This window comes from Lichenostomus cassidix, chromosome Z (genome assembly GCF_008360975.1).
Source record: "Lichenostomus cassidix isolate B80296 chromosome Z, HeHo_3.0, whole genome shotgun sequence".
Taxonomy (NCBI): Eukaryota; Metazoa; Chordata; class Aves; order Passeriformes; family Meliphagidae; genus Lichenostomus; species Lichenostomus cassidix.
This window is the reverse complement of record NC_139511.1, coordinates 4,788,183-4,806,519: the sequence shown is the minus strand read 5'-3', so window position 1 is coordinate 4,806,519 and position 18,337 is coordinate 4,788,183. Positions and strand designations below refer to the sequence as shown.

The 18,337-nt window shown below is 60.7% G+C and overlaps 2 protein-coding genes across 2 annotated transcripts; both read left to right on the top strand.

The window, feature by feature from the left end:
• The first annotated feature begins 2,433 nt into the window (after positions 1–2,433).
• LOC146424263 (M-phase inducer phosphatase 2-like) lies at positions 2,434–5,322 on the top strand. The gene is made up of 8 exons (XM_085042809.1): positions 2,434–2,625; positions 2,836–3,009; positions 3,131–3,226; positions 3,591–3,653; positions 3,762–3,860; positions 4,321–4,454; positions 4,568–4,679; positions 4,954–5,322. The coding sequence occupies exons 1-8, from the start codon at positions 2,434–2,436 to the stop codon at positions 5,086–5,088; spliced, it is 1,005 nt and encodes a 334-aa protein (XP_084898935.1). The 3' UTR covers positions 5,089–5,322.
• A 9,784-nt stretch (positions 5,323–15,106) lies between these two features.
• On the top strand, positions 15,107–17,947 carry LOC146424262 (M-phase inducer phosphatase 2-like). The gene is made up of 9 exons (XM_085042808.1): positions 15,107–15,166; positions 15,330–15,428; positions 15,639–15,812; positions 15,934–16,029; positions 16,394–16,456; positions 16,565–16,663; positions 17,125–17,258; positions 17,372–17,483; positions 17,759–17,947. Exons 1-9 carry the CDS (start codon positions 15,107–15,109, stop codon positions 17,891–17,893), a joined length of 972 nt encoding a protein of 323 aa, XP_084898934.1. The 3' UTR covers positions 17,894–17,947.
• The last annotated feature ends 390 nt before the right edge of the window (positions 17,948–18,337 follow it).

Below are 18,337 nucleotides of genomic sequence, written 5' to 3'. Positions count from 1 at the left end.
AAATGTTTTAAGGCAGCAGTCAGCAATACTTGAATAGTGTAAAATGTCAGATGCATGAGTGATGCACAGCTTTCTCAGCATTCCTGGCTGACATAGAAGTATCTGTACACATAACAAACAGATGGATATTACCGTGAGCAGGAGGAAGTGGTGCTTTCTGCGGGGTCTTGTCAGAGCTGCTGGCGCTCGGCAGAGGAACGGGGCGCCTTCCCTTCCCAACCCTGTGAAATGCCTTTGGAGTCCTTGGGGTGCTGTGATCTCCAGGCACAGGGAGAAAAGAGAGACACAGCAAACACTCCATTCTGATTTTTCCCCACACTCTTCACCTCCGGTAAAATTCCATTTGCTTTAACACATTCGTGAGGAAACCGAGGCAGGCTGGAGCCACGGAGAAAATAAACACCAGGGATTCCAAGATTTCAGCCTCGCTCTCCTCACACGGGATGCAGCACTCAGCGGCACGGCCGGGCAGGCAAGGCGCTGTCAGGCCATCAGTCGGTCCCCCGCCGCTGGGACAGGAGGGCCACCAGCGCTGCCCGAGTGTCGCTGCAGGGAGGAGCTCCCGCCCTGAGGGGCCGTGAGGGGCCCGGCCTGGCCCCGCCCCTTTCCACCTGGCCCCGCCCCTTCTCATCTGGCCCCGCCCCTACTCGCCTGGCCCCGCCCCTTCTCGCCTGGCCCCGCCCCTTCTCGCCGTGGCACCCAAACCGCCCCGAGGCTGCGGCTCCGCCCCCGAGCGCCGCCGACACCTCTCATTGGCTGCCGGCGTCCCCTCGCGCCCAACGCCACCTCCCCTTGCCTCGAGCCGTCGCCTCGTGCCCAACGCGCTCTCTCTCCCATTGGCTGCACCTGCCGCTGTTGTTGTTATTGCTGTTAGAGTAAACAGCAGCGGGCGGCTGGCGCCTGTCACCTGTCGCGTCGGTCACCTCTGCCAGCCTCTGCCAGCCTCTGCCAGCCTCTGCCAGACTCTGCCAGCCTCTGCCAGCCTCTGCCAGCCTCTGCCAGCCTCTGCGAGCCCTTCTTTTCTCCTCCTACCCCTTGCCACCTGTCACCTGTCCCCTGTCCCCTGTCCCCGGACACTTGCCGGAGCTCGATCGTCGCTCGCTCGGTCCCTGCCCGGACCATGTCACTGTGCGGCGGCCGCGGGCTGCCCGGGCTGCTGGCCATCTCGCCTCTGCCCTCGCCGGGCACGGCCCCGCTCACGCCGCTGGCGCTGGACAGGTGAGGGGTGGCCGGGGGCCGGAGGGCTGCGGGAGCTTTGGCCACCCGCCCCACGCGGGACTCGCCCCACGGGACACGGCTGCCCCTTTGCGCGGCTCGGGGCTCGGGGCTGGGGCTCGGACGTGCCTTTGCAAAGGGGGCTCGGACGCTTTTGGGATGCCCTCCTTCGGCTCGTGCCCCCGCCCCAGGGCCAGGGGAACGAGGGGCCAGGGACAGCCGGGCCACTGACACATGCCCGTCCCGACCGCCCGCAGGCACAGCCCCAAGAGGCGCTACAGGGGGCTGCCCATCCCGCTGCTGTGGGACACGCCGTCCCCGGAGCCGGTGGCCTCGCACTGTCGCCGGGACTCCATCTCCTCGCAGCCCACGCGAGCAGGTGAGGGATGGCGCTGCTCTGCCCCACAACCGTCGCCAACCGCCCCTTGGCGGGCCTGGCGTCGTGCAGGGAGTGCCGGACAGCGGGCAGGGATGTGGCGGGGGGCTTGGCCGAGGGGCTGGCGAGGGGCTGGAGGTGGGGGAGCCTGTGCGGGAGCGATGGGCGGGAGCCCAAAACCGCACTCGCCGGGGCTCAGCCAGGAGCCGCTCCGGCGGGGACCGTGCTCGGCGTGACACGCGACATTCCATGGGGACCGGTGCTGCCAGCGGCGGCGCCACCCTCCTGCTGGGGGACAGGAGCCCATCCTGCCCAGGGCCCTGCCAGGAGCCCGATCCCCACCCCGGCCTAGCGCTGCCCCTTGTTCCCGCAGGGTCGCGGCCGGACTGCCCTGTCCTGAAGGGCATCTCGCAGCTCCAGCTGCGCAGCGGCACAGGGCGGCGACGCCACAGGGAGCCCGAGGGTGATGATGATGATGAGGTGAGTGGGGCAGCGCGACCTCGAGGGGCAGGGCGGGGGCAGAGCGGTGCTGACGCCGTGTCCTCCCCCGCCGCAGGAGGGCTTTGTCCCCAGGAAGCTGCAGCGGCTGGGCCAGCGGAGCCCACTGCCCGCCGGCCACGGGGCTGCCGAGAGGAACCCCCTTGCCGAGAGCCCCCGGCGCGCATCAGAGCTGCTGGTGAGAGAGGCTGCAGGGCTCGGGAGGGCACCGGGGATGGCTGATGCTGGGGCTGCACGCACGGCAGCTGCCGCTGCAGCCTTGCCGGCTGTGCCTGTGGGACATGGATGGGCTTGGGGCTCACGGGGACAGCCCGTCTCCAAAGCTGGGAGGCACTGGGACGTGGATGGAGCTTGGCTATGGGATCCACCTGTGCCTGGGGTGGCAAGGAGGTGGCAGGACTTGTCCCCTTCACAATCTGCTCTGCCTCTCCCCCAAGTGCCCCCAGCTGCCGCCCCGACAGAGTGATGCCGCTGTGGCCCAGCGGACGGAGGAGCTGGTGAGCACGCCAGTGACGAGCAAGGAGGAGGCAAAGCTGGTACGTGGCAGCCTTTGGCGGTGGCCCACAGAGCCCCACAATGGGAAGTGTGAGGCCGGAGCTCTCTGGGCTGGGGGCTGGTTGGTGAGCAAGAGCAGCCCAGGGGCCGTGGGCTTGTCTCGGGCCAGGGCAGGGAGAGCCTTGCCCGCGGCTCTGCTGGTGCTGGGGACTCGGCAGAGGCGCAGCCAGCAGCACGGGCTCTCCCCACAGCGTCCGGGGAAGCGCAGCCGCTGCCGGCAGCTCTTCCGCTCGCCCTCGGTGGCCGGCAGCGGCCCCAGGCCCGTCCTGAAGCGGCGACAGCCCTCGCACAGGGACAGCCCCGGCAAGGCCAAGCGGCAGAGGACGGCGGGCGGCAGCCCTGGCCAGGAGACGTCAGCGGAGCCGGTGGGTGACGGGCAAGGCGAGGGCCGAGAGCCAGCCTGGCTGCGGTGGCACTGCGCCGCGCCCCGGCTCTGCCAGCAAGCCTGCTGACGTCGGGGGCTGTCTGTGCTTGGTGCCTCGGCAGGGAGCGTGGCTGGAGCCTCGCAGCTGTGCCCAGCCCGAGGAGATGGAGAAGCTGCCGGCCAGCGATGAGCGGGAGCTCACTGGGGACTTCTCCAAGGTAGGGCCACGAGGATGGGGCAGCTCTGGGGGTGCCGCCCCCGTTATTGTGAAACAGGGACCGTGGTCAGAGCCCCGCAGCCCTGCAAGAGCCCAAAGGCAGCTGGTGGCCCTTGCCTGGGGCTTCGGGGCCTCGGGGCTGTGACTTGGCAGCCTGCAGCCCCTGCAGTGCATGAAGAGCCCCATCACAGCTCTTTTGCTCCAAGCCCGTGCTAGGGCCACGTGTCCCCTGCGCAGATTGTCCCCTCCCTCCCGCAGAAGGGAGAAGAGCAGGCCTCTGGGGTGGCTTCGGGGCTGGGGGGACAGGTGTTAGCCCCGGCAGGTGTCCCTGGGTCGGGTACGAGCCCAGAGCCTGTCTCCTGCAGGCTCACCTCCTGCCGACGGTGGACGGCAAGGACCCGAGCCTCAAGTACATCTCCCCTGCCACGGTAAGGGGGCTGTAGCCCTTCCCCAGCCCCACCGAGGGGCTCCCTGCCTGCTGTCCCCCTGCCTGTCCCCCCTGTGTCCCCTCCCTCGGTGACAAGCTCTCCCCGCAGCTGGCAGCGGTGCTGACGGGGCGCTTCAGCAGCTCCATCGAGAGAAGCATCGTCGTGGACTGCCGCTACCCCTACGAGTACGAGGGGGGCCACGTCAAGGTCAGAACCCCGCTGGGGCCGGCAGGCAGGAGGGTGTTCGGAGCCCAGCCACCCTCAGAGGTGCTGAGCCCACCACGAGGGGCTGAGAGCACAGGGATTCAGGATCCCCCCGGGTTTGTTCAGTACCCTCGGAGAGATTTAGCAGCTCCTCCAAACATACTGAGCCCCCACCACAGATGTGACAAACAGCCACCCGGAGGTACTCTGAGCCCCCAGAGGGATTCAGCGGCTCCCCATGAAGGGTGCTGAGCCGCCCGGGGGATGGAGGAGCCCCGTGAGAAGCGCCAAGGCACACCTCCCGGGTAAAGCTAGGTCCCCAGCCGAGAAGAGGAGGCTGATGATGGCTCGCTAGTCTGGGAGATGGTGCTGCTGGGGGAGGCAGTGGGACAGCGTGCTTGGGTCCCTGCAGCAAATGCAGTGGGAGGCAGAGGGCAAACAGGAGCGTGCTGTGTCTCGGCAGGGTGCTGTGAACCTGCCGCTGCAGCACGAAGTGGAGGCATTCCTGCTGGAGCAGCCCGTGGTGGCCCCGGCCGGCGGCAAGAGGGTGATCATCATCTTCCACTGCGAGTTCTCTCTCGAGCGGGGGCCCAAAATGTGAGTGAGGGAGGGATGGCACGGGGGGCACACTGGGCTGTGCCAGCCGCCCAGGCACGACCGGATGGCGGCACGGGGCTGATGCCGTGGCCTTTGCCCGTGGCCTTTGCCAGGTGCAAGTTCGTGCGGGAGAAGGATCGCTCCTGCCACGAGTACCCGCAGCTGCAGCAGCCCGAGCTGTACGTGTTGAAGGGCGGCTACCGGGAGTTCTTCTTCCAGTTCCCGGTGAGTCCCCGGCCCGCGTCCCCTCGGGGCCAGGGGGTCCGTGCCGGGAGGGCAAGGAGCGGCGGGGCCCGGGGCGGTGGCGAGGGGCAGCTGTGGCTCTGAGCATCCTCACAGCTGCCGTGGCAGGGAGGGAGGGAGGCAGGGAGGGGATCTGCGGGGCTCTCGGGGGCTGCGCCGATCGGGAGTTTGTTCCGGGGCGCTGCGTTTGTCCCGGGCTGGGGGCGGGCCGGGGGCTGCCCTGTGCTGCGGGGGCTGACGGGGCCGTGGCTTGCAGGGCCACTGCGAGCCCCGGGGCTATCGGCCCATGCACCACCCGGCGTTCAAGGAGGAGCTGCGCAAGTTCCGCGGGCGCTGCTGGCTCGGCGAGCGCGGCCGGCGGGAGCTCTTCAGCCGCGGGAGGCACCTGTGAGCGCTCGGGGGTCCCGCAGCCCCGCCGGGGGAACGCTGGAGCTGCGAGCGGGTGAAGGCTTCTCTCGGCGGCATCGGATGCGCCTCGGCTCGCTCTGCTTTGTTAGGATAGTTTTGGGGTGGTGTTAAATTTAATTTAGTGTTAAGACCGGTTTTACGCTTTTTTCTTGTTATATATATTGTTGTGTTGGTTCATGGTTAGAAATACTGTTGTGCTTGTTCATGGTTATAAATATTTTTGTGTTTGTTCATTGTTATAAATATTTTGGTGTTTGTTCATTGTTAGGATTGTTAGTTCCAGTTTCTATCAATAAACTCTTATTGAAGGAGAACAAATGCTGCTCCTGAGCTCTCACTGCCCACCGCAGGGCTCTGCAGGGATGGGTGCCCCTGATCCCGGGCTGGGGGCACGGGCAGGCTGGGCTGGAGGCGTCTGGGGGCTTGGGGACAGCGAGAGATGGGGCGATGGCTTCCCTGTGGGACGTGGTGGCTTCCCCAGGAACAGGGTGGCTTAGGTAGCAAGCGTTGGCCCCTTGGCTGCTGTTCCTGCACGGTGGGGTGGCAGTGCAGGATGGTCCTGGACACCCCCCGGCAAGGGACCTCATTTCCAGGGCATGCTGGGCTTGGCAGGACTCCTGGGACACTTGGGTTAGGAACTTTCTTCCCCTTTCCCTGGGACTCCTACAGGCATGTTATCCCTCCTTTTAAGGGGCACTTCTGGCCTTTGCAGGACCCCAGGGTAGTGAGAATCCTATTTTGGGTGACTGGGCTCAGTGGGACCCTGAAGGGGTGGCTGTTCTTAACACGAGGGTGCCCCAATCTCTCCCTGGCCAGTGGCCTCCCAGTGCCTTCTGCTTCAGTCACTCCTTGGTCGCCTGTCCCCCCTCTCCATTTCCCCAGATTCCTGAGGCGCTCATGTCACTCCAGAATTCCCCAAGGGGCTTTTCCATGTGATCCCCAGAGACCCTTTCCCTGGCTGGCTGACCTTGGCCTGCTTCTTGGTGTTGGGCCTTCCTTGCCCTTGCTTTGCTTTGGTTTGGGCCCCACAGGAGAATCCATCCATGGCCAAAATCCCCCTGGCTCCCCTTCTGCATCTCCTCAGCCCCCACCCATGTCCTGCTCCAGCCCAAGCTGCTGCCAACAGGTTCCATAATATCTCAGTTTTTGAGACAAAATTTCATGAGTAAACGCTCTGGAATGAGTGCTTCCTCCTACAGGAAGGAGCTTCCCCCTTTCTTGCCAGTGAGAGAAATTAACAAAAGAAGGTGAAGGTGGGAAAGTACCAAACTATTTTTTAACACAGAACTGGGAAAACAAAGAGCACTGGAGAAAGGATGCCCACATGGAACCCAGAACTCATATCTGTAATCCTGGGGAAGGGGAAGGAGAAGGGGAAGGGGAGTACACAGCAGCCTGGAGAGGGGCAGATGGAGAAAATACCTGTTGACTCTTGGACGCCAGTCCTCCTCCTCACAGGAGGTGAAACTAGTGGATTCCTGTGTACCTTTGCACCTTCACTCACTGGTGTGGCCTTCCTTGGGGTTCAAACTGGCCAGGGCCACCCTGCAGGCTCCCTGGGCTGGAGAGAAGGGAAGAAAGTTAGGGAGGCTAGGGGGAGGAAAGAAAAGGAAAACATAACCTTTTTCTAAGCTAGCAGGAACAAGAAATAAAAGCACCAAGACAGCAGTGCAATGTTGCTGGTGCACTCCCTCCTGAAGCCCAGCGGAGAGCCCTCTGCAGCCAGGGCTGTTGGACTGAGCTGCACCTGGGGTCCCATGGCTCCAGCCTTGACCCCCGGGTCTATCTCATAGATACAGAAGGCATGGGCATTAAGCAGACAGTTAAGGAGTAAAGCAGCTTCATAATGTCACCCCAGGACATTCTACCCCTTATTCTGTGCCAACAGCTTCATTGCCAATTTAATACATTTTAAATCTAAACAAAACATATATACATATATAGATATATATATATGGATATATATATATACACATAGTTATGTGGAAACAGTGGCAGCCACATTTAACAAACATATATTGGCATTCAAACATTCAAACATTATAAGCAGTTCTCACCAAATCTCCTTGTGCTACACAATGTGTTTCTCCATCCTTTTGCATTATCCACCAGGTGCAACCTGGGTCCTGAGCAAAGATAACCCCACACATGGGTTTGTCTTTACTCAATGCAGAATTAATCCAGACAGTTTTTCCCAAAAGTCCCCTGACATGGACTGCTGGCACCTTGTCTCCATCTGCTTTATGCAGGGGGTCAGATTGAGCAGGGCTTGCTCGGCTGGTGGAGCCTTGGGTTTTAACTCACCATGTGGCCTTAGCTAAGTGCATCTCCCACTTTTTGAAAGTTCCCCCACCCAGTGCCTTCAAGGTGGTTTTGAGAAGGCCATTGCACCGTTCCACTTTCCCTGCCGCTGGTGCACGATAAGGGATATGGTGCAGCCATTCCATACCATGTTCCCCAGCCCAGGTGTTTATCAGGCTGTTCTTGAAATGAGTCCCACTGTCAGACTCCATCCTCTCTGGGGTACCATGCCTCCAAAGGACCTGCTTTCCAAGGCCCAGGATGGTGTTATGGGCAGTGGCATGAGGCACAGGGTAGGTCTTCAGTCACCCAGTGGTGGCCTCTGCCATTGTGAGCACGTAGCACTTGCAATAGCAGGTTTGAGGCAGTGGGATGTAATAGATCTGCCAGGCCTCCCCATACTTGCATTTGGATCACTGCCCACCATACCACAGGGGCTTCACCCCCTTGGCCTGTTTGATTGCAGCACACGTCTCACAGTCATGGATCACCTGGGAGATACAGTCCATGGTTAGATCCACCCCTTGGTCTCGTGCCCACTTATAGGTGGCATCCGTGCCTTGATGGCCTGAGGCATCATGGGCCCATAAAGCTAAGAACAGCTCTCCCTTGTGAAGCCAATCCAGATCTACCTCTGACACCTCTATCTTCACAGCCTCATCTACCTGTGTGTTGTTTTGATGTTCCTCATTAGCTTGGCTCTTGGGGACATGGGCATCTACTTGATGGACTTTCACGGGTAGCTTGTCTACCTGAGTGCCAATGTCTTTCTACTCCTCAGCAGCCCAGATTGGTTTTCCCTTATGCTGCCAATTGGCCTTTTTTCCACCTCTCCAGACACCCCCACAGGGCATTGGCTACCATCCATGTATTTGTATAAAGGTAACAATTTGGCCACTTCTCTCTTTCAGCAATGTCTTGGGCCAACTAGATGGCTTTGAGTTCAGTGAGTTGGCTCGATCCACCTTCTCCTTCTGTAGATTCTTGTTGTGTCATGTGGTGTAGCAGTGGCGCTTGTCCACATGGGTTTGAGTGACCAGCTGCATGGGGCAGCGGCCCCAGAAGAGGAGTCCTGGGTGTCAGGTGAGGTTTCAGTCAGGGTGACAGAGTAGTGCACACCTTGTGGCTGGCGCCATCAATATGCAACAGGCAAGCAGCCCATTGGCCCTGCACATCTCCCCTCCCCTACCCCTTATCTGGTCTATGTTCTAGAACCTTCGCCTTTGTTCTCCCCAGCCGGGTTCCCCCATTGGATTTTCAGTGTTTGTACCCTCCCCTGAAGCGCCTTCATTGTTCTGTACCCCTGTCTATCCCAGTCCCAACACGCTCCTGTTGGACCTTCATAGTAAACCCCTTCCCTTCACCCGACCCTCTTAAACCCTTGCCACCGTGTGCTCGCAGCTCTTGAGCCTCGGATCCAGCCCCTTATCCAACCTCCTCATTCCGCTCCTCCTTCACTCCCCTCCTCCTCTGCCCACTGTCCTCAATAAATCCCTGGATTCCAGCCTCAGCTGCCTATGTTTCCTTCTTTGTCGCCATGGTTCCTGCCTGCCTCCATCCCCTGGGACTCCTCACACTAACCTGCGAGCTCCACTGCCGTGGCCAGTCCAGCGTGGACTCGGCACAGCTCGGCTCTGCAGCCCACCTCTTGGCTGCGGCTCTGGGGCACGCTGCCGTACCAGAGAGGGAAGCTGCAATGTGGGGCTCCATACAGCTGCTTCCCACTTCCAGTTCATTCCTATGATGCGACAGGAACTGTCAGTAAAAAGAGCACAGTGTGTTTCTTCTGCTGGCAGTTGGTTGTATGGTGGAGCTTCCTCAGCATGCCTCATTTGTTCTTGTTCTTCTTCATCAGTGTGACCAGAGCTTTCACCTTCAGGCCAATTTGTAATTATTTCCAAGATCCCAGAGCAATTCAGTTTCCACTGTGGGCGTGTTGTGTGATGAGGGCAATCCATTCAATCCATGTGGCATTGGAGGCATGATGGGTAGAGGGAAACTTTCCCTTCAACATCCACCTGAGCACTGGTAGTCGGGGTGCCAGGAGGAATTGTTCTTCAGTGCCAATGGCCTGTGAGGCAGCTTGGATCCCTTCATAAGCTGACAGAATTTCCTTTTCTGTTGGGCTGTTGCACAGTCCCTCTGTAACTTTGGCTCCAGAATCCCAGTGGTCAAAACCAAGTCTCCCCAGGAACCTTCTGCCAAAGGCTCCAGGACAGTCCATTGTTCCCAGCTGCAGAGTAGAGCATGTATTTCTCCTCTGCTCCTGTCCTGACTGGGCCAAGGGCTACTGCATGAGCTATCTCCTGCTTGATCTGGGTGAAGGCTTGCTGCTGTTCAGGGCCCCAGTGGAAATCGTTCTTCTTACGGGTAACCAGATAGAGAGGGCTCACTATTTGACTGTACTCAGGAATATATATTATCCAAAAGCCCATGGTGCCTAGTAAACCTTATGTTTCCTTCTAGTTGGTTGGTGGAGACATAGCAGTGATCTTATTGATGACCTCAGTGGGCATCTCATGTTGTCCGTCTTGAAAATTCACCCCCAGGAATTAGATCTCTTTGGCAGTTCCCTTGACTTTGTTCTTTTTGATGGCAAAGCCAGCTTCCAGGAGAATCTGGATGATCTTCTCTCCCAAATACCTCCAATACCATGTTCACCCACACAATGATGTCATCGATGTACTGGAGTACTAGAGATGTTCTGGAGCCTCACCCTTTTCCAGCTCAGCCTGGATCAGCCCATGGCAGATGGTGGCAGACTGTGCTTCCACCCCTGGGCCAGTCGGTTCCAGGACTACTGCACGCCCCTCCAGGTGAAAGCAAACTGAGGCCTGCACTCTGCTGCCAGAGGAATGGAGAAAAATGCATTTGCAATGTCAATAGTGGCACCACTTTGCTGCCTTGGTCTCCAGCTCATACTGGAGCTCCAGCACATCTGGCACTGCAGTGCTCAGCAGTGGAGTCACCTCACTGAAGCCACGACAGTCCACTGTCAATCTTCATTCCCCTTCAGACTTGCACACAGCCCAAATGGGGCTGTTGAAGGGTGAGTGGGTCTTGCTGACCATCCCTTGACTCTCCAGCTTATGGATCAGTGGGAGGATGGGAACCACAGAATCTTTATTTGTCTGGTACTGCTGGGGATGCACTGTCAAGGTGGCAATGGGCACTCGCTGCTCTTCTCCCTTCAGAAGCCAAACTGCAGAAGGACCCTCAGACAGCCCAGGCAATGTGCCTAATGCCCTCTGTCTCCACAGCAGCTATTCCAAAGGCTCACCTGAGTCCCCTTGGGTCTTTGAAATACCTGCTCCGGAGGAAGTCTCTGCCCAGAATACACCAGGCCTCTGGGCCAGTAACAATAGGATGTGTCTTCCACTCTTTTCCAGTTAGGCTCTCCGTGGCTTCCAGCAGGGTCAACTGCTGTGATCCCCCGTCACTGCAGAAACAGAAACCAGTTCTGCCCCCACGTGTCTCAATGGGATCAAGGAGCACTGCATGCTCTTGTCAACCAAGGCTTTGTATTTTTGTGGTTGTGATGTTCCAGGCCATCAGACCCACCCTGTCCAAAAGACACGATTTTCCCTCGCCTCTACCTCGCTAGAGGCAGGGCCTCTCTAATTCTGGTTATCAACTGAAATTCAAGCTACTTCCATTCTGGTGGAACTCCCTCTCTGAGCATTACCATGTTTCACCATGCTGCAAGAACAGAAGTTGATTTTCTCTCCCACCTCTTCATGTCTTCCCCATGGTCACACAGGAAAAACCATACTTCTGCTCTTGGGATGTACCCTCTGTCCCTAGCTGCAGGACATCTTCTTCTGGAAGCAGGGCCTCTGGTCTGTACTGATGTGACTTGAAGAAGGATCTCCTGCAGCTCCTTCCTGAGTTTCTGACGAGTCTTCTCCATCCTATCTTCTATTTTCTGGATGGCCTCTGACAGATTCTTTTCCACAGCTGCAATCCTTTCTTGTGTTGGGTCCTGCACAGTGTCTGCATACACCCAGAGCCTCCTCACCATGGTACTCACTGTTTCTTCCATGTAATTCCACGTCATCATTGCTAAAGCAGGGTGTGCTCTGGTGGTGCATGTCGTGCCAGTTTCAGTCACATCATTGGGGTACATTTTACCATGTCAGGGCTCCTAATTGTTTGGTCATCTGAAAATATGATCTCTATCACTGCCGGTTCTCTCAGGCATTGAATCCCTTGCTCCATGGTCTTCCAGAGGTTTAGCTGCAGCTGGAGATCTTCTCAGCACAGCTATCTTTCCTTCACGCTGCTTAAAAGCTGTGTCCAGAGGCTGAGAGCTTCAGGCCCCCTTGTCATCCCTTGGTCAATACTTAAATCAAGGGACAGGTACCCCAAATGTCTCGCTTCAGTGCCATCCAGAATTGTGCCATCACCTGCAGCATCCCAGATTCAGACCATATAATTTAATAGAGTTTCATCAGGCTGTAGGGTGAAATGTTTAGTCAAGGTATGAAGGCTTTCTATGGACAGGACAGGAATCTATTGTATTCCAATGATTTCTGGCTCAGATTCCTGCGCCAGCTGTGCAGGTCCTGGCTGCCCATCATCACCCACTGGGTGAATGGATTTGGTTTTATGTTTCCTTCTCTGAACAGGGGCAGTTATTATTAGTTTCAGCTCCCCACCTGTTTTAGCTCCAGCTGCAGTGATTGGGGTGTCTGCTGACTTATTCTCTTGCCCCTCTAGCTGTATCTTCTGCCCTACAGTATCTAGCAGTGAATGGTGAATGTTGGCCTGGGCCCAGCACATTGCAATGAGCTTCTTTCCATTAAAGTTGTTACTGCAATTTTTCTTCAGACACTTCCCCACTTTGGCTAGATTCTGAATTTCTTCAGTATGGAGGTTCCAAGCTACTGGGTCAGAAAATTGATTCAGGGTCTGGCCTATGTCATCTCATACTCCACACCAGTTAGAATTTTCCACAACTGGGGCAGGTATCTGGGCAATCCCTCTGGAAATCTCAGCTCTTATTTTAGACAAGCTGGTCACTGCATAGAGGAGCCCTGCTTGATAACATAACTAGAAGTTGTTATCTTTGACATCCGGGGGAAACTGAACATTTGGAAAAGTTGCTGTGCCAGATCTGAAGGGGAAGAAGGAGATGAAGGGCTGGGAATTATCATGCCCTGCATTTCCCCGAACTGGGGGTAGTTGCTAATACATCCTGTGTTTTTACCCTAACTGGGTGTAATTGTTATTACATCCCAAAAGAAAACTACCAAGGCCAGAATGCCAATTACCACTCACAAGAGCAAAACAAAGGACAGCACAAAATGGAAAAACTGAAGACCTTTGTCGGAAATCACCCGCAATTTTATTCTGGGTCAAATTCCCATTTCGGCCCTTAAAATGTTTTAAGGCAGCAGTCAGCAATACTTGAATAGTGTAAAATGTCAGAGGCATGAGTGACGCACAGCTTTCTCAGAATTCCTGGCTGACACAGAAGTATCTGTACACATAACAAACAGATGGATATTACCGTGAGCAGGAGGAAGTGGTGCTTTCTGCGGGGTCTTGTCAGAGCTGCTGGCGCTCGGCAGAGGAACGGGGCGCCTTCCCTTCCCAACCCTGTGAAATGCCTTTGGAGTCCTTGGGGTGCTGTGATCTCCAGGCACAGGGAGAAAAGAGAGACACAGCAACCACTCCATTCTGATTTTTCCCCACACTCTTCACCTCCGGTAAAATTCCATTTGCTTTAACACATTCGTGAGGAAACCGAGGCAGGCTGGAGCCACGGAGGAAATAAACACCAGGGATTCCAAGATTTCAGCCTCGCTCTCCTCACACGGGATGCAGCACTCAGCGGCACGGCCGGGCCGGCAAGGCGCTGTCAGGCCATCAGTCGGTCCCCCGCCGCTGGGACAGGAGGGCCACCAGCGCTGCCCGAGTGTCGCTGCAGGGAGGAGCTCCCGCCCTGAGGGGCCGTGAGGGGCCCGGCCTGGCCCCGCCCCTTCCCTTGGCCCCGCCCCTTCCTGCCTGCCCCGCCCCTTCCTGCCTGGCCCCGCCCCTTCTCGCCCCGGCACCCAAACCGCCCCGAGGCTGAGGCTCCGCCCCCGAGCGCCGCCGACACCTCTCATTGGCTGCCGGCGTCCCCTCGCGCCCAACGCCACCTCCCCTTGCCTCGAGCCGTCGCCTCGTGCCCAACGCGCTCTCTCTCCCATTGGCTGCACCTGCCGCTGTTGTTGTTATTGCTGTTAGAGTAAACAGCAGCGGGCGGCTGGCGCCTGTCACCTGTCGCGTCGGTCACCTCTGCCAGCCTCTGCCAGCCTCTGCCAGCCTCTGCCAGCCTCTGCCAGCCTCTGTCGGTCACCTCTGTCAGCCTCTGCCAGCCTCTGCCAGACTCTGCCAGACTCTGCCAGACTCTGCGAGCCCTTCTTTTCTCCTCCTACCCCTTGTCACCTCTTGCCACCTGTCCCCTGTCCCCTGTCCCCTGTCCCCTGTCCCCGGACACTTGCCGGAGCTCGATCGTCGCTCGCTCGGTCCCTGCCCGGACCATGTCACTGTGCGGCGGCCGCGGGCTGCCCGGGCTGCTGGCCATCTCGCCGCTGCCCTCGCCGGGCACGGCCCCGCTCACGCCGCTGGCGCTGGACAGGTGAGGGGGTGGCCGGGGGCCGGAGGGCTGCGGGAGCTTTGGCCACCCGCCCCACGCGGGACTCGCCCCACGGGACACGGCTGCCCCTTTGCGCGGCTCGGGGCTCGGCGCTGGGGCTCGGACGTGCCTTTGCAAAGGGGGCTCGGACGCTTTTGGGATGCCCTCGTTCGGCTCGTGCCCCCGCCCCAGGGCCAGGGGAACGAGGGGCCAGGGACAGCCGGGCCACTGACACATGCCCGTCCCGACCACCCGCAGGCACAGCCCCAAGAGGCGCTACAGGGGGCTGCCCATCCCGCTGCTGTGGGACACGCCGTCCCCGGAGCCGGTGGCCTCGCACTGTCGCCGGGACTCCATCTCCTCGCAGCCCACGCGAGCAGGTGAGGGATGGCGCTGCTCTGCCCCACAACCGTCGCCAACCGCCCCTTGGCGGGCCTGGCGTCGTGCAGGGAGTGCCGGACAGCGGGCAGGGATGTGGCGGGGGGCTTGGCCGAGGGGCTGGAGGTGGGGGAGCCTGTGCGGGAGCGATGGGCGGGAGCCCAAAACCGCACTCGCCGGGGCTCAGCCAGGAGCCGCTCCGGCGGGGACCGTGCTCGGCGTGACACGCGACATTCCATGGGGACCGGTGCTGCCAGCGGCGGCGCCACCCTCCTGCTGGGGGACAGGAGCCCATCCTGCCCAGGGCCCTGCCAGGAGCCCGATCCCCACCCCGGCCTAGCGCTGCCCCTTGTTCCCGCAGGGTCGCGGCCGGACTGCCCTGTCCTGAAGGGCATCTCGCAGCTCCAGCTGCGCAGCGGCACAGGGCGGCGACGCCACAGGGAGCCCGAGGGTGATGATGATGATGAGGTGAGTGGGGCAGCGCGACCTCGAGGGGCAGGGCGGGGGCAGAGCGGTGCTGACGCCGTGTCCTCCCCCGCCGCAGGAGGGCTTTGTCCCCAGGAAGCTGCAGCGGCTGGGCCAGCGGAGCCCACTGCCCGCCGGCCACGGGGCTGCCGAGAGGAACCCCCTTGCCGAGAGCTCCCGGCGCACATCAGAGCTGCTGGTGAGAGAGGCTGCAGGGCTCGGGAGGGCACCGGGGATGGCTGATGCTGGGGCTGCACACACGGCAGCTGCCGCTGCAGCCTTGCCGGCTGTGCCTGTGGGACATGGATGGGCTTGGGGCTCACGGGGACAGCCCGTCTCCAAAGCTGGGAGGCACTGGGAGGTGGATGGAGCTTGGCTATGGGATCCACCTGTGCCTGGGGTGGCAAGGAGGTGGCAGGACTTGTCCCCTTCACAATCTGCTCTGCCTCTCCCCCAAGTGTCCCCAGCTGCCGCCCCGACAGAGTGATGCCGCTGTGGCCCAGCGGACGGAGGAGCTGGTGAGCACGCCAGTGACGAGCAAGGAGGAGGCAAAGCTGGTACGTGGCAGCCTTTGGCGGTGGCCCACAGAGCCCCACAATGGGAAGCCTGAGGCCGGAGCTCTCTGGGCTGGGGGCTGGTTGATGAGCAAGAGCAGCCCAGGGGCCGTGGGCTTGTCTCGGGCCAGGGCAGGGAGAGCCTTGCCCGCGGCCCTGCTGGTGCTGGGGACTCGGCAGAGGCGCAGCCAGCAGCACGGGCTCTCCCCACAGCGTCCGGGGAAGCGCAGCCGCTGCCGGCAGCTCTTCCGCTCGCCCTCGGTGGCCGGCAGCGGCCCCAGGCCCGTCCTGAAGCGGCGACAGCCCTCGCACAGGGACAGCCCCGGCAAGGCCAAGCGGCAGAGGACGGCGGGCGGCAGCCCTGGCCAGGAGACGTCAGCGGAGCCGGTGGGTGACGGGCAAGGCGAGGGCCGAGAGCCAGCCTGGCTGCGGTGGCACTGCGCCGCGCCCCGGCTCTGCCAGCAAGCCTGCTGACGTCGGGGGCTGTCTGTGCTTGGTGCCTCGGCAGGGAGCGTGGCTGGAGCCTCGCAGCTGTGCCCAGCCCGAGGAGATGGAGAAGCTGCCGGCCAGCGATGAGCGGGAGCTCACTGGGGACTTCTCCAAGGTAGGGCCACGAGGATGGGGCAGCTCTGGGGGTGCCGCCCCCGTTATTGTGAAACAGGGACCGTGGTCAGAGCCCCGCAGCCCTGCAAGAGCCCAAAGGCAGCTGGTGGCCCTTGCCTGGGGCCTCGGGGCCTCGGGGCTGTGACTTGGCAGCCTGCAGCCCCTGCAGTGCATGAAGAGCCCCATCACAGCTCTTTTGCTCCAAGCCCGTGCTAGGGCCACGTGTCCCCTGCGCAGATTGTCCCCTCCCTCCCGCAGAAGGGAGAAGAGCAGGCCTCTGGGGTGGCTTCGGGGCTGGGGGGACAGGTGTTAGCCCCGGGAGGTGTCCCTGGGTCGGGTACGAGCCCAGAGCCTGTCTCCTGCAGGCTCACCTCCTGCCGACGGTGGACGGCAAGGACCCGAGCCTCAAGTACATCTCCCCTGCCACGGTAAGGGGGCTGCAGCCCCTCCCCAGCCCCACCGAGGGGCTCCCTGCCTGCTGTCCCCCTGCCTGTCCCCCCTGTGTCCCCTCCCTCGGTGACAAGCTCTCCCCGCAGCTGGCAGCGGTGCTGACGGGGCGCTTCAGCAGCTCCATCGAGAGAAGCATCGTCGTGGACTGCCGCTACCCCTACGAGTACGAGGGGGGCCACGTCAAGGTCAGAACCCCGCTGGGGCCGGCAGGCAGGAGGGTGTCCGGAGCCCAGCCACCCTCAGAGGTGCTGAGCCCACCACGAGGGGCTGAGAGCACAGGGATTCAGGATCCCCCCGGGTTTGTTCAGTACCCGCTGAGAGATTTAGCAGCCCCTCCAAACATACTGAGCCCCCACCACAGATGTGACAAACAGCCACCCGGAGGTACTCTGAGCCCCCAGAGGGGTTGAGCGGCTCCCCATGAAGGGTGCTGAGCCGCCCAGGGGGATGGAGGAGCCCCGTGAGAAGCGCCAAGGCACACCTCCCGGGTAAAGCTAGGTCCCCAGCCGAGAAGAGGAGGCTGATGATGGCTCGCTAGTCTGGGAGATGGTGCTGCTGGGGGAGGCAGTGGGACAGCGCGCTTGGGTCCCTGCAGCAAATGCAGTGGGAGGCAGAGGGCAAACAGGAGCGTGCTGTGCCTCGGCAGGGTGCTGTGAACCTGCCGCTGCAGCACGAAGTGGAGGCATTCCTGCTGGAGCAGCCCGTGGTGGCCCCGGCCGGCGGCAAGAGGGTGATCATCATCTTCCACTGCGAGTTCTCTCTCGAGCGGGGGCCCAAAATGTGAGTGAGTGAGGGATGGCACGGGGGGCACACTGGGCTGTGCCAGCCGCCCAGGCACGGCCGGATGGCGGCACGGGGCTGATGCCGTGGCCTTTGCCCGTGGCCTTTGCCAGGTGCAAGTTCGTGCGGGAGAAGGATCGCTCCTGCCACGAGTACCCGCAGCTGCAGCAGCCCGAGCTGTACGTGTTGAAGGGCGGCTACCGGGAGTTCTTCTTCCAGTTCCCGGTGAGTCCCCGGCCCGCGTCCCCTCGGGGCCAGGGGGTCCGTGCCGGGAGGGCAAGGAGCGGCGGGGCCCGGGGCGGTGGCGAGGGGCAGCTGTGGCTCTGAGCATCCTCACAGCTGCCGTGGCAGGGAGGGAGGGAGGCAGGGAGGGGATCTGCGGGGCTCTCGGGGGCTGCGCCGATCGGGAGGTTGTTCCGGGGGCGCTGCGTTTGTCCCGGGCTGGGGGCGGGCCGGGGGCTGCTCTGTGCTGCGGGGGCTGACGGGGCCGTGGCTTGCAGGGCCACTGCGAGCCCCGGGGCTATCGGCCCATGCACCACCCGGCGTTCAAGGAGGAGCTGCGCAAGTTCCGCGGGCGCTGCTGGCTCGGCGAGCGCGGCCGGCGGGAGCTCTTCAGCCGCGGGAGGCACCTGTGAGCGCTCGGGGGTCCCGCAGCCCCGCTGGGGGAACGCTGGAGCTGCGAGCGGGTGAAGGCTTCTCTCGGCGGCATCGGATGCGCCTCGGCTCGCTCTGCTTTGTTAGGATAATTTTGGGGTGGTGTTAAGTTTAATTTAGTGTTAAGACCGGTTTAATGCTTTTTTGTTGTTATATATATTGTTGTGTTGGTTCATGGTTAGAAATATTGTTGTGCTTGTTCATGGTTATAAATATTTTGGTGTTTGTTCATTGTTATAAATATTTTGGTGTTTGTTCATTGTTAGGATTGTTAGTTCCAGTTTCTATCAATAAACTCCTATTGAAGGAGAACAAATGCTGCTCCTGAGCTCTCACTGCCCACCGCAGGGCTCTGCAGGGATGGGTGCCCCTGATCCCGGGCTGGGGGCACGGGCAGGCTGGGCTGGAGGCGTCTGGGGGCTTGG

Excerpts from the sequence above, each read along its gene's own strand:
- LOC146424263 (XM_085042809.1), top strand. The coding sequence starts at position 2,434 with ATGGAGCTTGGCTATGGGATCCACCTGTGCCTGGGGTGGCAAGGAGGT. Across the intron at positions 3,227-3,590 it reads TCACTGGGGACTTCTCCAAG|GCTCACCTCCTGCCGACGGT; the intron begins GTAGGGCCACGA and ends TGTCTCCTGCAG. Across the intron at positions 3,654-3,761 it reads AGTACATCTCCCCTGCCACG|CTGGCAGCGGTGCTGACGGG; the intron begins GTAAGGGGGCTG and ends CTCTCCCCGCAG.
- LOC146424262 (XM_085042808.1), top strand. The coding sequence starts at position 15,107 with ATGGCTGATGCTGGGGCTGCACACACGGCAGCTGCCGCTGCAGCCTTG. Across the intron at positions 16,457-16,564 it reads AGTACATCTCCCCTGCCACG|CTGGCAGCGGTGCTGACGGG; the intron begins GTAAGGGGGCTG and ends CTCTCCCCGCAG. Across the intron at positions 17,259-17,371 it reads CTCGAGCGGGGGCCCAAAAT|GTGCAAGTTCGTGCGGGAGA; the intron begins GTGAGTGAGTGA and ends GGCCTTTGCCAG.